This window comes from Mirounga leonina, unplaced genomic scaffold, assembly GCF_011800145.1.
Source record: "Mirounga leonina isolate KUSES-001 unplaced genomic scaffold, KU_Mleo_1.0 Mir_200, whole genome shotgun sequence".
In the NCBI taxonomy this organism is placed as follows: Eukaryota; Metazoa; Chordata; class Mammalia; order Carnivora; family Phocidae; genus Mirounga; species Mirounga leonina.
This window is the reverse complement of record NW_023270503.1, coordinates 29332952-29346544: the sequence shown is the minus strand read 5'-3', so window position 1 is coordinate 29346544 and position 13593 is coordinate 29332952. Positions and strand designations below refer to the sequence as shown.

Sequence of the window (13593 nt, the reverse complement as noted above, 5' to 3'; positions counted from 1 at the left end):
AGCTGTGATTTGTCGAGCAGCTGCTGTGTCCGGCTTTCCCTGAATTTATCCTCACCGCTACCTTGGACGTAAGTGTTGTGAGTCCCCATTTTACAGGTGTGCAAATGGAGACTCAGAGAAGTTCCCGAAGTCGTCAAAGATCATGTAGCTATTGAATGACCGTGGCCCCTCTCTCCTCTAGAGGGCACTGTCAGAGCAGTCCGAAGCAACTCTAGAGCATACATGGGGTGATCCCTCTGGGGGACAGAAAACCGTGTTTTAGAAAGCCTGCCTGCCCCTGAGACCCACTCTATCCCCTCTGCGGGACCCTGCGGCCGCTGGGACCTGGGCAGCTGAGCACTGCCATCTAGTGGCCACCAGGGCCCAGTTCCCTTCCTCAGGGAGGGGGCCCATGTTGGGTGGATGGACTTGGTGGTAGCCAAGGAGTCCACCGGAGAGTCCCAACTTTCATCCCACCCCCGCATGCGGACCACCATGCTGCGCAGGCAATGGGAACGGGGCCGGGGCATAAGGCGAGCCAGTGGGCAGCAGTCTAGTGGCTTGAATTAGAGGCTGGCAAATTTAGAAAATGCTGGGCACCCTTGTGTGTGCGTTGAGGCCAGGTGTGGTACTGATCTGTCCCAGGAGGCAGGAGGGCATCCTGGTGGATTCTGACGCGGGGGCGGGGCATGGGGGTGGGAGACCATCTTGTCTCCACCTCGGCTTGAAGTGGGGCATGGCTTGGCTGAAGGCCCTTCGGAGAGGCATCCAGGCATCCTCTCTCCAAGCCCGGCAGCTTTCTGCTGTCTATTGAGAAGTCAGTCTAGGGATTGGCTTGAGGCTTTGGACATCGAGACCCTTAGATTAGGGAAGCAGGAGAGGAGGGACCACTTAGATGGGGCCTGAGCCAGGCCAGCAGGATGGGAGTAGTCGTGGAGGCTGAGAGCTGCATCTGCCTGAAGCAACTGTGCAGCATAGTGTGATCTAGAACAGAGAGAGAGAGGGAGGGAGGCGGGGGGGGGGGGGGCAACTGTGTGTCTAACAATAGGCCTTGGGTAAATTAATGCATACAGTGGAAAACCATGCAGCTGTTAAAATGATGATGTAGATAAATATTTATTGATATGGAAAGATGTTCACAACATATTGCTGAGTGGAAAAAACAAATTACAAAATAATTTGTGCAGCATGAGACCACTTGTAAAAAAAATGAACTTATATATATGGGGGGAAATCTGGTAGTGTTTATCTCCAGGTGGTGAAATCATGGCTAATTAAATTTTTTCGTTTTGCTTATCTATATTTTCTGATTTTTCTACAGCGAATGTGTCATACAAAATAATGAAAGTTTGGCAAATAACCATGACCATGTCTGTCTACCTCTCTGGCTCTTGTGTGGACATCTTTGGATAGTTAAGGGCTGAGCGTGGGGAATGGGTCTAGGGTCTGATGGAGGTTGAGGATGGAGCCAAGGAGCCTGGGTGACACTGGTCCAGAGAGGTGGCTGAAGGGGGTGAAGGGGGGACCTCTCTCTGCTGCTGCTGAAATAAGCCTGGGTCACACACACAGAGGGACCAGTCACTGAACCTCACTGACAAGCCCTTCCTGCTCTCGTTCCATCTCTCCTGCCCACCCCCTCCCAAGACTGCTTTACCCTCATTTCAACTAGATTTCACTGGAACAAAGAGAGAAGCCTGCAAACTGTGACTTGCCCAGCGAGCTAGAAGGACAGCCACTCCTCGTCAGAGAGTAGTTGGGACGAGGGTTTGTCCCTTTTTCTTCTTTTAATGCCCCCTGACTTTCCCAGCTCCCCCACCCATAGCAGAATCAAAAGTCATGGGGCATCCCTTCCCTTAGAGTTCCCTCCCCAAGTTACTGCTCAGGTCCAGGGTCAAGTGTGGCTGAAGACCTCGAGACCCTCACCTTCCCTCTTTGTGCTGGGATTCACCAGGGAAAACCTCGGCAGGCAGCCCATAACATGCCCAAATGGAGTGTGTCTCCCCAGCGTGGGGTAAGAGGCATTGCCCCGTCTGGAGCTCAGGGGTGTGAGCTGGCTCTGGGAGCTGGGGAGGGGGCAAGCAGCCAGGCCTTGTCTGCAGAGCCAGAGACCTAGCAGTGCCGGGCTGGCCACACCCCCCCCCCAGGCCTTCCCCTTGTGCCCACTGCATGACTCACCTTGGCACAGACACAATGGTCGGGGTGGGCACAGAGCCTGCCCCCCACTGCACCCTGGCCCCCTCAGAGGCTTCCGAGAAGCTCTTTGAGCTGGGGGCTTGGGCTGTACTCTGCCTAACAGCCTGGCATCTTGGGATAAAAACAGCACAGCCCCCCAGGGGCTGCCCTCTCCGTGTGGCGCCCTGACCAGCGGTGGAAAACAAGGCTCTATTCAGCAAGTGTCCAGGAGAAGGGGATCAGAGGCCCAAGCACGGGCAGCAGGGGGGTGGGGAGAGGAGGGCTTCCCAGAAGTCCAAGGACACAGATGCGAGAGGGACCTGGGTGAGGCTCTGGCCCCCCGTGGAATCAGAACAGAAGGGTGGATGGATCTGAAGGGTGAGGCTACAGGACGCCCGGCCCTGGGCTCCTAGTCTGGACCCAGTGGTTCCTGGGTTCCCACACTGACCCATCCCCAGAGGCCTTTCCGTCCTCTCAGCCTGATGTGTGGGAACTCAAAGGAGATAAATCTCCAGTGTGAAAGTGAGGTGAGGGGTGGCCGGGGAGACAGGGTGATGCGGGAACAAAGATGGGAGCCAGGACAGCCACTCATCCATAACTGCTTTTGTGTGGCTGTCGAGGCCCGGCTCCAGACGGGCCTGCAGAGAGGCTGGGCAAGGGGCAAGCGAGCCCCCGGGGACTGGGGTCCAGGGAGAAGGCCAGGGAGTTCAGCGCCTGCCCCTCTTGCCCCCTCAAAGCTTCCGTGTTCCTTCCTTCATCCTCCCCCCCTCCCCACTAGACAGAGGCCTCAACTGACCCTCTAGACAAAGGGCTGGTGTTCAGTTGCAGCCCACAGCCCCAGACCTCCGGCGAAGGGGGAGAAAGCAGGAATGCAGGACGCCCGTGTTCGGAGGGGAAGAGTCCAACAGTCTGCTGGGAATGCGGCTCAGCAGGGAGCTGTAACGTGGGCTGCTTCTTGAGAGTATGGAACATGTTTGTTCTTTGCAAGTTCCCAGCACTCAGCAGGCACTCGAAGGAGGAGTGCTGTCATGGGCTCTAAGAGGTGGAAAGCAGGTCGGAGGTCATCTGATCCAGACCTTTCCTGGCCCACCTTCCCCGGGAAAGGGCCTCCCTGCCCAGTGGTCAGGGCCGCAGACTGAGCATCGGGCCCCAGGCACCAGGAGGGTCTCTGTCTGTGGCCAAGCTGGGGCTGGTGTGCCCGGGAGGCCCTGCCTCCTGGGCACAGGGACCTCGGTGGGGTGAGAAGGGCTCTCCCCATGGCTGAGCTTTGGCCCGGCCCCTCCCCCTCAGGCCATGCCAGGGGCCGTTGCCCGCGGCGGCTGGGGCAGCGCCAGGCCGGCCCGCGCCTCCATAAAGGCCTCGCTTCCCGGGAGCTGCCGGAGCCCGGCCAGCATGGAGAGGAGACAGGTCACCTCAGCGGCTCGCCGCTCCTATGGCTCCTCCTCGGACATGGTGGGGGGAGGCCTGCTCGCCGGCCGCCGCCTGGGCCCGGGCACCCGCCTCTCCCTGGCCAGGATGCCGCTTCCTGTCCCGGCCCGCGTGGACTTCTCGCTGGCCGGGGCCCTCAACACTGGCTTCAGGGAGACGCGGGCCAGTGAGCGGGCAGAGATGATGGAGCTCAACGACCGCTTTGCCAGCTACATCGAGAAGGTGCGCTTCCTGGAGCAGCGGAACAAGGCGCTGGCTGCGGAGCTGAACCAGCTGCAGGCCAAGGAGCCCACCAAGCTGGCCGATGTCTACCAGGCTGAGCTGCGTGAGCTAAGGCTGCGGCTCGACCAGCTCACAGCCAGCAGCACCCGGCTCGAGGTTGAGAGAGACAATCTGGCGCAGGACCTGGGCACCCTGAGGCAGAAGTGAGGAGGGGGCCCGGGGAGAGGGGCCTCATGAACAGGGATGATGCCCCCCACCCCCACCCGCAGACCCGCAGGATGTCGGGCAGGGGGCTTTGCCTCCATGATCCTTGGCTCCTCTGTCTCCCCATCTCTGGGAGGGGAGGGCTGTCCTTGCTCCCCCAACATGATGGGAGGGACTGGGAGGAGGCCCAGAGTCTCAGCGATCTGAATCCCGAAGACCTCTGGCCAAGGAGCCAGCGTACTCTCAGCGTACTCACAGCTCTCCTAAGAGGTGGAAAGCAGGTCGGAGGTCATCTGATCCAGATCTTTCCTGGCCCACCTTCCCAGGGAAAGGGCCTCCCTGCCCAGTGGTCAGGGCCGCAGACTGAGCATCGGGCCCCAGGCACCAGGAGGGTCTCTGTCTGTGGCCAAGCTGGGGCTGGTGTGCCCAGGAGGCCCTGCCTCCTGGGCACAGGGACCTCGGTGGGGTGAGAAGGGCTCTCCCCATGGCTGAGCTTTGGCCCGGCCCCTCCCCCTCAGGCCATGCCAGGGGGCGTTGGGGAGAGCTGTGCGAGGAGAGTCAGGGACCCCGCAGGCAGGGACCCCACAGGCAGGGTCTTCGCATTTCATTCACTGCAGGGCCTGGTGGCCTTGTGGGTCCGTAGATAGGAGGAATGGGAAGAGGAGATTGGTGGGCACTAAGAGGACGGGGCTCCTGGGGAAAGGAGGTGAGGGAAAGAGCAGGCCTGGCTTCGGGAACACAGGTGATGCTGCCTGTCACCAGCTTATGACCCTGGCCAAGCCACTTCAGCCTGCAGAGCTGTGAAGCAGAGATTCCAATAAAACCCATTTCCAAAGGTCAGAGGAAACCCCAGGGACAGGGTGTTTTGCTGAGCTGGCAGGGCACACGCACGCGCGCGCGCGCGTGTGTGTGCTCGCGCCCTCCAGTGCAGGAGGATGAGTGTGCTTGTGCATGCAGCGGTGAGTGTATGTTGGTGAAAGCACCTGTGTGAGTAGGAGCAGGGGCACCAGCCTTGATAAAGCACCTTAGTAATGAGTTAAAGCAAAGGCCCTTGTCTGCTCACCCTCCTGGCCAAGGCTCTGTCTGAGACCCTCTGCCCTTCACTCCTCCTGCCATTCCACTGGTCCTGGGGGGCGGGGGTTCTCTCTGGCAGCCACCTCCAGGGAGATTGGGGCAGGGGTCCAAGATCCTCAGAAGAGCCTGGACCCAGGAATGTGTCCCCCTACCCCAGGCTCCAGGATGAAACCAACCTGAGGCTGGAGGCTGAGAACAACCTGGCCACCTATCGACAGGTCAGGGAGATGGAGGGGAGGGGAAGGGGTGGGGGGGTAAAGGGTTGATGGCAGGTCACACAAACAGCCCCCAAGCCCAGCCCTCCAGAGCAATGTGCTGCTCTCCCCAGCCACAGAAGGAGGGATCAAACAAGGCTAGGGAGAGGGGAGGAGGAGTCTGGGGTCAGAGCATCCTTTTGCCCCTCCTTGCTCCAGGAGGCAGATGAAGCCACCCTAGCCCGTCTGGATCTGGAGAGGAAGATTGAGTCTCTAGGGGAGGAAATCCGGTTTTTGAGGAAGATCCATGAGGAGGTAAGGCCGACATAGAGACTGGAATGGATAGAGACAGAGAGCCTGAGATTGAGAAATACTCAGAGACAGACAGAAAAAAAATGAGAGAGAGAAACTGAGGGAGACAGACATAGAGACGACAGAGCATCCTCAGCCCCTGGTGAAATTCGCACAGACACACACCACTTACTAAGCATTATAACAGACCTTGTTGCCCCATTTTTTATTTCACTACAGCCTTGTGAGTTAGGGACCCTCCCAGTATGATCTTCCAGTATGATCTCTGTGAAACAGAGGACACCGAAGCCCAGACAGGTTAAAGAACTTACTAAGGTCACATAGTTAGTCTCTCTGACATCACCCCCACTGCCACCTGTCTCCATTTAAATGAGAGCCCTTCATTTTAAAAAGACACCACTGAGCTCTCTGACTTCAGATTATGGATTCAGAGTCCATGATGCCAAGGAACCTGGGAACCCGCAGACACACCCACACCACAGGGACTCGGTCACTCTCCCACAAGAACACAGGCATGCATTCAGTAGTACTCCTGCCTGGCCGAACTTGGGAGGAGGACACCATGAAGCCCCCAAACGACCCTCTGCTCCCCTAGCCTGGGCCATGCCGCTTCCTCTAACTAGAACTGCCCCATTTCCCTTAGCCAACGTCAGCATCCAAGGGGCAGGCAGACAAGGGCAGAATACTGTGGGGAAACCCCAGTGGCAGCCCGGGCCCCCGGTCCTGGCATCGCCTTCTCTCATCCTGGCCAGGAGGTGCAGGAGCTCCAGGAGCAGCTAGCCCGGCAGCAGGTCCACGTGGAGCTGGATGTGGCCAAGCCAGACCTCACGGCGGCCCTGAGAGAGATCCGCACGCAGTACGAGGCCATGGCGTCCAGCAACATGCATGAGGCCGAGGAGTGGTACCGGTCCAAGGTAGCCCTGACTGTGGGCCAGCCTGCCTCCTCCAGGCAGCCCTACTGGCTCCATACAAGAGAATTGGGGAACAAGGATGGAGGAAGCTGGGAGAGGATCCTCTCCGGGTGATTGTCCTTCACCAGAGAAATGAGGTGGCGTGCCCAGGGTCACACAGCCACCATTACTTCCAATGAGCATTTCTTTCTTTCTTTTTTTTTTTTTAAGATTTTATTTATTTTAGAGAGAGAGAGAGAAAGCATGAGCAGGGGGAGGAGCCGAGGGGGAGGGAGACGGAGGGGGAAAAGTCTCAAGCAGACTCCATGCTGAGCATGGAGCCCCATGCAGGGCTCGATCTCACCACCCTGAGCTCATGACCTGAGCTGAAACTAAGAGTCAGACGCTTAACCAGCTGAGCCACCCAGGCGCCCCTCCAATAAGTACTTCTTATTACTATTATTGTCATTATTATTGTTACTATTACTGTTATTATTAGCCAACATTGTTGTTTGCCAGGCCCTGTGCTTTACATGCATTATCTATCTTACTTACTATGAAGAAAGTACTGTTCTTTGACAGATGAGAGAACTGAAGTCCAGAGAGGTTAACTAGTTTGCCCAAAGTCACACAGTTCCTAAACGGTAGAGCCGGACGTCTAATCCCAGCCGTCGCACTTCCTGATGCTTCAGCTGTTTGTGTCCTGGGTTACTGAGCCCCCACTGCATGCCAGCACTGCCCAGGATCCAGAGACCTGTCCCAGCAAGGAGACGTGATGTGCACCCAAATACATTGTCTAGAGAGAACACTGCTGGGCGGGGTTTATATAGATGTAATGTGGGGGATGGGGAGGGTATCGTAGAAGGGAGGGCTAGGGGCTTAGGGGCTAGGTGAGACTGGCAGCCAAAGAACATGAAGAGAAGAGGCAAGGGGCATTTGGGGTGCAAGAAAGCACAGGGCAGGGGCCCCAAGATGCCAGCCCAGGGGCCGAACTGAGGAGCGAGAGTGGCAGAAGCTGGTGATGACTCTGAGCAGGTCAAGGCCGGATGGAGCCACGAGAGCTGCACTGCAAGCTGCGGGAGAGAGAACGATTAGAACCCAGGGTACTGCTCACCAGAACCCCCTCGCCACAGTGGTGGAGGCCAGGGTTCAGGCTCCTGGATAGAGCTGCCAGTGCAGAAGATTCTGGATTCTGTGGCAAACATCATTTGGTCCTTCATTCCCTGCCCAGGCACTGTGCTAGGTGCTGGAGACGTGGCAGGGGCCTTCTGTGCCCTCTGCCCATGGGTCACAGTCGCTGGGACTAATCCCAGCCAGGGCCAGAGTCCTGGGCAGACCTGGACACCAAGCCCGGGTCCTGCCCATCTCCCTGAGTTCCCAGAGACCCATCGGCCCCACGCGGCTCCCGAGAGGTGGGGCCCAGCCGCCCCTGAGCGTGGGGCCCTCTCGCCCCTAGTTTGCCGACCTGAACGACGCAGCCGCCCGCAACGCCGAGCTGCTCCGCCAGGCCAAGCACGAGGCCAACGACTACCGGCGCCAGCTGCAGGCCTTGACCTGCGACCTGGAGTCCTTGCGCGGCACGGTGAGCGCGGGCGGGGCCGCAGCGGGGCGGACGCGGGTGCGCGCGAGCTGGAGCCCCGGGGGACACGCAAGCCAGGGACGGGGACCGGGACGGCGGGCGGGGGCCAGAGGGGAGGCCGGGACAGGCCGGGGGTGGGGTGGGGTGGGGGGCGGGCAGTGTGACCCCGCCCCGAGGCACCTGCCGGCTCCACCCTACAGAACGAGTCCCTGGAGAGGCAGATGCGGGAGCAGGAGGAGCGCCACGCGCGGGAGGCGGCGAGTTACCAGGAGGCGCTGGCCCGGCTGGAGGAGGAGGGGCAGAGCCTCAAAGACGAGATGGCCCGCCATCTGCAGGAGTACCAGGACCTGCTAAACGTCAAGCTGGCCCTGGACATCGAGATCGCCACCTACAGGAAGCTGCTGGAGGGCGAGGAGAACCGGTGAGCTGCCACCGTGGCCCTGGGGAGTCCTCCCTGCTGCCCTTCCCTGGAGCCTCCTTGGTCCCTTCAGGGACTGTCATATTCAGCTTGTGTCCTGCCCCCTCCTATCCCAGTGCTCAGCACAGTGCTCGCCTAACACACAGTAGGTATTCAATAAACGTTTGGTGAATAAATGAATGGATTCGATTCAAGCAATGTTGATGAGGTCGCAGAGCGAGGACTTGGGTCACCCCCCAAACTAAGAGGCTCACTCCCCACCCTCCCAATGAAGATTGGACTTCTTTTCCCCTGACCCGTCTCTTTTGTCTTGGAACTTTCTTCACCACTTCCTCCTCCCCTCTGCCATCCTTCAGGCCTCCACGCTTTCAAATAGAGATGCTCCCCTGGCGGACAACACCCAAGCCCCTTGCAGACTCTTGGAGCCCCAGGGAGCATGTTGGCTGCTGGAGAAAGCCAAGAGATGGGCTTTGAGGCTGTCATGATAACCCTGGACCAGGGCCTGGCCTCGGGGATGTCCCTGGGCTGCCCAGTCACTCTTCTGCCTTTGCTGTCTTTCAGCATCACCATTCCCGTGCAGACCTTCTCCAACCTGCAGATCCGAGGTCAGTAGAGCAGGGCCTTATGGGCAGAGTGTTGGATTCCTGCCCTCTCCCCCAGGTGGGCTGATGCTCTGGCCTGGGGCCGAGGACCAGGGCAAAGGGGTCCGGTCCAGGGCAAAGGGGTCCGGTCCAGGGCTCGCCTTGGGGACCTTCATAATTCACTGCCGAGCTTCCAGCCAGAACACAGCAGCCCGGGGCATTCCAGGTGGGGCTTGCGGCTGCTCCTGCCCTGCTCTGCCCTGTGCCCCCTTCCCTAACCCTGCACCCCCTCCTATAGCAGAACTGGGTGAAGATTTCAACCTCTGCCCTGCCCGCAGAGCTCTGAGCAAGCTCAGCTCATCTGAGTGTTTTATGTTTTTGTGTTTTTTTTTTTTTAACTGCTTGTCACTACAGGGGGCAAACGCACCAAAGAAGGGGAAAGTCACAAGGTCACAAGACATCTCAAAAGCCTCACAATACAAGTTATACCAATACAGGCTCACCAGATTGTAAATGGAGCCCCGCCGGCTCTCGGTTAGCAGCCTGCCTCTCAGACTCGCAGACACAGTGCTTTTCTCAGCTTGGCAGGGAGTGAGCCTCACCAAGCCCATTTTCCCTGCCCTCCTGGGCTCCTTTCTCCCAGCTTTCCCTAAAGGGCCAAGCTTGTGTCATTTTCCCAGCGACCTCAGTGCCCAGCCCAGGACCTGGCACAGGGTAAATGTAGGTTAAACTAGCAGAGCTGGTTGGTATTCAAAGTGATGTGTCCTCTGGTGCTCAGATGAGAGGCTCTGGGGCCCCTGGGCAAATGCCAGCCTCCACCTCACCTTCTCTCCATCACTGGGAGGGCCCTTTGGGGCTTGCCGTGCCTGGTGGCCAGGTTCTCTGCTCAATTCTTCTGTCCCCGAGGATCCACGGCTCAGCTCAGTGCTGATTCAGCCCAGAGGATTATTTCCCCCTGGACTGCAGCTCTTGTAGTGAATAAAGTTTTATACTCCCTGCTCTTAATTTTAAGTATTAGTGAATGTGACATGTTACATTTTTCTCTCTGAGCGGGGGAAAAACTAAATTACTTCTGACTTGGATGTGGCCCTCAAATGATTCTTATCTAAGGGGGGAAAAAAAAACCTTCTTCTGCTCTAGAAATTTAGGAACATGAGCTATACATGTCCTGGGGCTTAGTTCAGCATCAGAAGTTTAACCAGGCAGAGCAGGTTGAGGTAATACTGCCAAGTGCCAAATAGTAAAGGGTCAGTAGAGCCCAGAGAAGTGGCAGAGAGAAGTAAGGGAGGGGCAGGGGAACAGGAGAGGGACCCACGTGTATTGGGCACTAATATGTGCTAGGCACTTAACATGTATTATTTCAGTGAACTGACTCCTTGCTCGCACCTAGAGAAGTAGACACCATCATCCCCATTTTGCAGATAGGAAACTGAAGCTGGGAGAGATAAATTAACTTGCCCACAGCCTTGTGGCTGAGCTGAGACTCAAGCTCTGGCCTGCCCGATTTCAAAGCCCATGTGCTCCTTCCTTGGCACATCACTGGGGTGTCAGAAAGCCAGGGGCCAGGCGAGAGCTTGCAGAGGGACTGAAATGCAGCCAGGCCAGGAAAGTGAGCGAAGCACTGGATGGAGCAGCCAGGTCTTACCTAGCACCATGGGGACTTGGGGGTCTCCAGCCCCTTTGAAAGAGCCTAGGCCCTCTCTGCCTAGTCGGATAGACTTTCAATCCCTATGACTGTGGGTTTCATGGGGAAGCTGGGGGTGGGGAAGGATGTTTAGTGGCCCAGGAGCCAACAGGAGGCCTCCTGTCCCCATGCCTGCAGAAACCAGCCTGGACACCAAGTCCGTGTCAGAAGGCCACCTCAAGAGAAACATCGTGGTAAAGACCGTGGAGATGCGGGACGGGGAGGTAAGGAGAGCAGACCTGAGATTCTGGCCCCGGCAGAACTGAGACAAGGCTTTGGAAGGAAGCCTAAACTGCACATAGAAGGTTCTCAATCACTCGGAAGAGCTTCCCAGGGAGGGTCTGGAAGAGGGGAAGGAACCTGGACATAATTCAACTCCCTATCCCCTCCGCTGGCCGTTCCAGGGAGCCTGGGTGCCCAGGCCACTGGATGGAGTCCTGATTTGGACTTTCTCCCTGTCTCACCCTCAGATGCAGGCGCCCCCAGCACCAGGCCTGGGGAGAGAGAGAAAGAAAATTATAGTAGCTGGGCGCCTGGGTGGCTCAGATGGTTAAGCGTCTGCCTTCGGCTCAGGTCATGATCCCAGGGTCCTGGGATCGAGTCCCGCATCGGGCTCCCTGCTCCTTGGGAGCCTGCTTCTCCCTCTGCCTCTCTCTCTCTCTCTCTCTGTCTCTCATGAATAAATAAATAAAATCTTTAAAAAAAAAAAAAAAGAAAATTATAGTAGCTTTCACTCCCAACTTTCAATTTCCGGCTTGAGAAAAGAAACCTGCTGGAGTAATAGGAAGGGGGGATTTGGCATAAGCCCTCCCCGTCACACCTGCAACAGTACTAGCTAATCTTACCACATCAGCTCGCCAGGTGCCAGGCCCCGTGCTAAATGCTTATGACTGTTACCTCATTTCCTGGCAGTTTCGTGGGGGGGAGTGCTGGTTGCTCTCATAGAGAAGAAAGACCTGGGAAGGCTGGGGACTTCAAAGTGGTGGGCCTCGAAGTGGTGGGCCTGATATCTGTGTGAGTCCCTAACTATTGCGCTGTGTACTTCTATGCCCCCTGCAGGTCATAAAGGAGTCCAAGCAGGAGCACAAGGACGTGGTGTGAGGCAGGACCCACCTGGTGGCCCCTGTCCCACAGTGTGAGGGGCCTGAGCAGATGGGATTGTTGCCCCTCCTCTGATGGCGGACTCCCCCAGACCCGAGTTTCCACTCACCCCGGCTGCTCCCCTCATCCCTCCACCTCTACACCAGCTTGCTGCCCTAGGCTCCGTGGGCACCAGACCTGCCAGACAGCACCCACCCTACACCCAGTAACTCCAACTAACAAGGCGCTTACCCCAAAGGGGCGGCCTGGAGGGGCATGGCCAGCAGCTTGGGTTAGAACTGGAAGGAAGGAGAGAAGTTGGGGAGGGCCAGGGACCCAATAAATTGCCCTCCTCAATATCCCTAACCCCCATTGTCATGGCAACTATTGTCAGAGCTGGAGGTCCCTGGGGGTAAGTGGGAAGTGGGCCTTGGAGTTTCCTCAGGCTGCTGGAGGAAAACCAAGACTCTGAGACAGGAACACCCACAGGCAAGATAGTCCTGGCCAGAGGTTTCTTCTTCTAGACTGACCCTGAACAGTCTGAGAGCAGGTGGGGACATCCTGCCACTTGGAGTGGTCCCCAGACAGAATGCCTGGCCTGCCCAGATCCCAGAGGGGCCTTCTGAGTGATGATTCAAATGTCTCAGTCCCACAGAGCTGACATGTGGGCACGCTGTGGGCATGCCATGGGCATGTGGGAGCTTGATTCTCAGCACTTGCAGGATCTATAGCGTAAGTGGAGAGGGAATGGGTGCTGAGAAGGAGTAGAGGGGAGCTGCCTGGCCCCTAGGTTGGATACAGACAGGTCAAGCCCAGGAGTCGACCCTCCGTAAGGCTGGAGGGGAGGCAGGTGGAGATGGTAGGGGAGGCAGTTGGGATGATGCTAGATATCAGAGTTGGGGGTTGTGGGCAACCAGGTACACCTGGCCTCTGGGTCATGGGAATCAAGGAAGTGACTCATCCTCTTGAAGATGCTGAAACAGGAGAGAGGGGCAGCTGTCCCCGGGGGCAGGGCACACTTTGTCCCATGCTAAAGGCCCCTTCCTTGCTGCATAATCCCTCCACCCAGGCCTCGGAGCCACTGTAGCTGCTGCCTCGAGACCCCAGCAGACACTGCTGGGCGAAACCACCCCCATTCATCTGACACTCTCCGCCCTACAGTGACCTGCTGCTTTTCCCTAACCAAGGGCCCTTGTGGTTCTCCTCTTACTCAAATACAAAGTGTACCCTCATATTGTAGGTAGCACTCTATTTTATCATTCGGGAAATGGAGGCATGAACAGAGTGAAGGCTCTGGTTTGAGCTCTGCTTTCCACGGGAAGACTGTGGGGGGCAGGCACAGGACTATCTGTGCCCAGAAGTAGGGCTGAAAGGGCCCGCTCCAGGGTCCCCCTCGCCCCTCTAAAGCCAGAGAGGTGAGAGTCCCTCCCTCTTTCCAAGACCTGGTGCCCTTTCCCCCACTCCCTCCTGCCACCCACTGCTGCTAACCTTCAGGGCACCACTGCAGCCTTTACTCACTAAGGTAAATAAAGACAATTGCCGTGGCCTTCCCCAGAGTGGACTCTGATCTGTTCAGGAGAGGCTGGGGCTGGGGGAGAGGGCAGGAAGTGGCCTGGGACAAGACTCAACTTGCTTCTTATCGCCGATCATCTTGGTACCCCAAGCCCCCCAGCAAACCCAAACTCCAGCCCTGCTCCACATGGCAGCCCCGTGCCCCGCAGGCCCTCTTCTCACCCAGTCCCCAGCCCTGGGGAAAGCCCTGACCTTGACCTCCAC

The 13593-nt window shown here is 57.7% G+C and overlaps 1 protein-coding gene across 3 annotated transcripts; it reads left to right on the top strand.

Annotated features, from left to right (window-relative positions):
- The first annotated feature begins 3543 nt into the window (after positions 1–3543).
- GFAP (glial fibrillary acidic protein) lies at positions 3544–12713 on the top strand. Of its 3 annotated transcripts, none has more exons than XM_035027443.1 (10): positions 3544–4004; positions 5237–5297; positions 5493–5588; positions 6338–6499; positions 7932–8057; positions 8255–8475; positions 9034–9077; positions 9468–9587; positions 10876–10961; positions 11797–12713. In XM_035027443.1, the coding sequence occupies exons 1-10, from the start codon at positions 3544–3546 to the stop codon at positions 11836–11838; spliced, it is 1419 nt and encodes a 472-aa protein (XP_034883334.1). In that variant the 3' UTR covers positions 11839–12713. The 3 variants fall into 3 exon arrangements, with proteins under 3 accessions (XP_034883334.1, XP_034883336.1, XP_034883335.1); XM_035027445.1 differs by lacking the exon at positions 9468–9587 and adding an exon at positions 10634–10662 and having other exon boundaries at positions 9034–9081; positions 10909–10961; XM_035027444.1 differs by lacking the exon at positions 9468–9587.
- Positions 12714–13593: the final 880 nt, after the last annotated feature.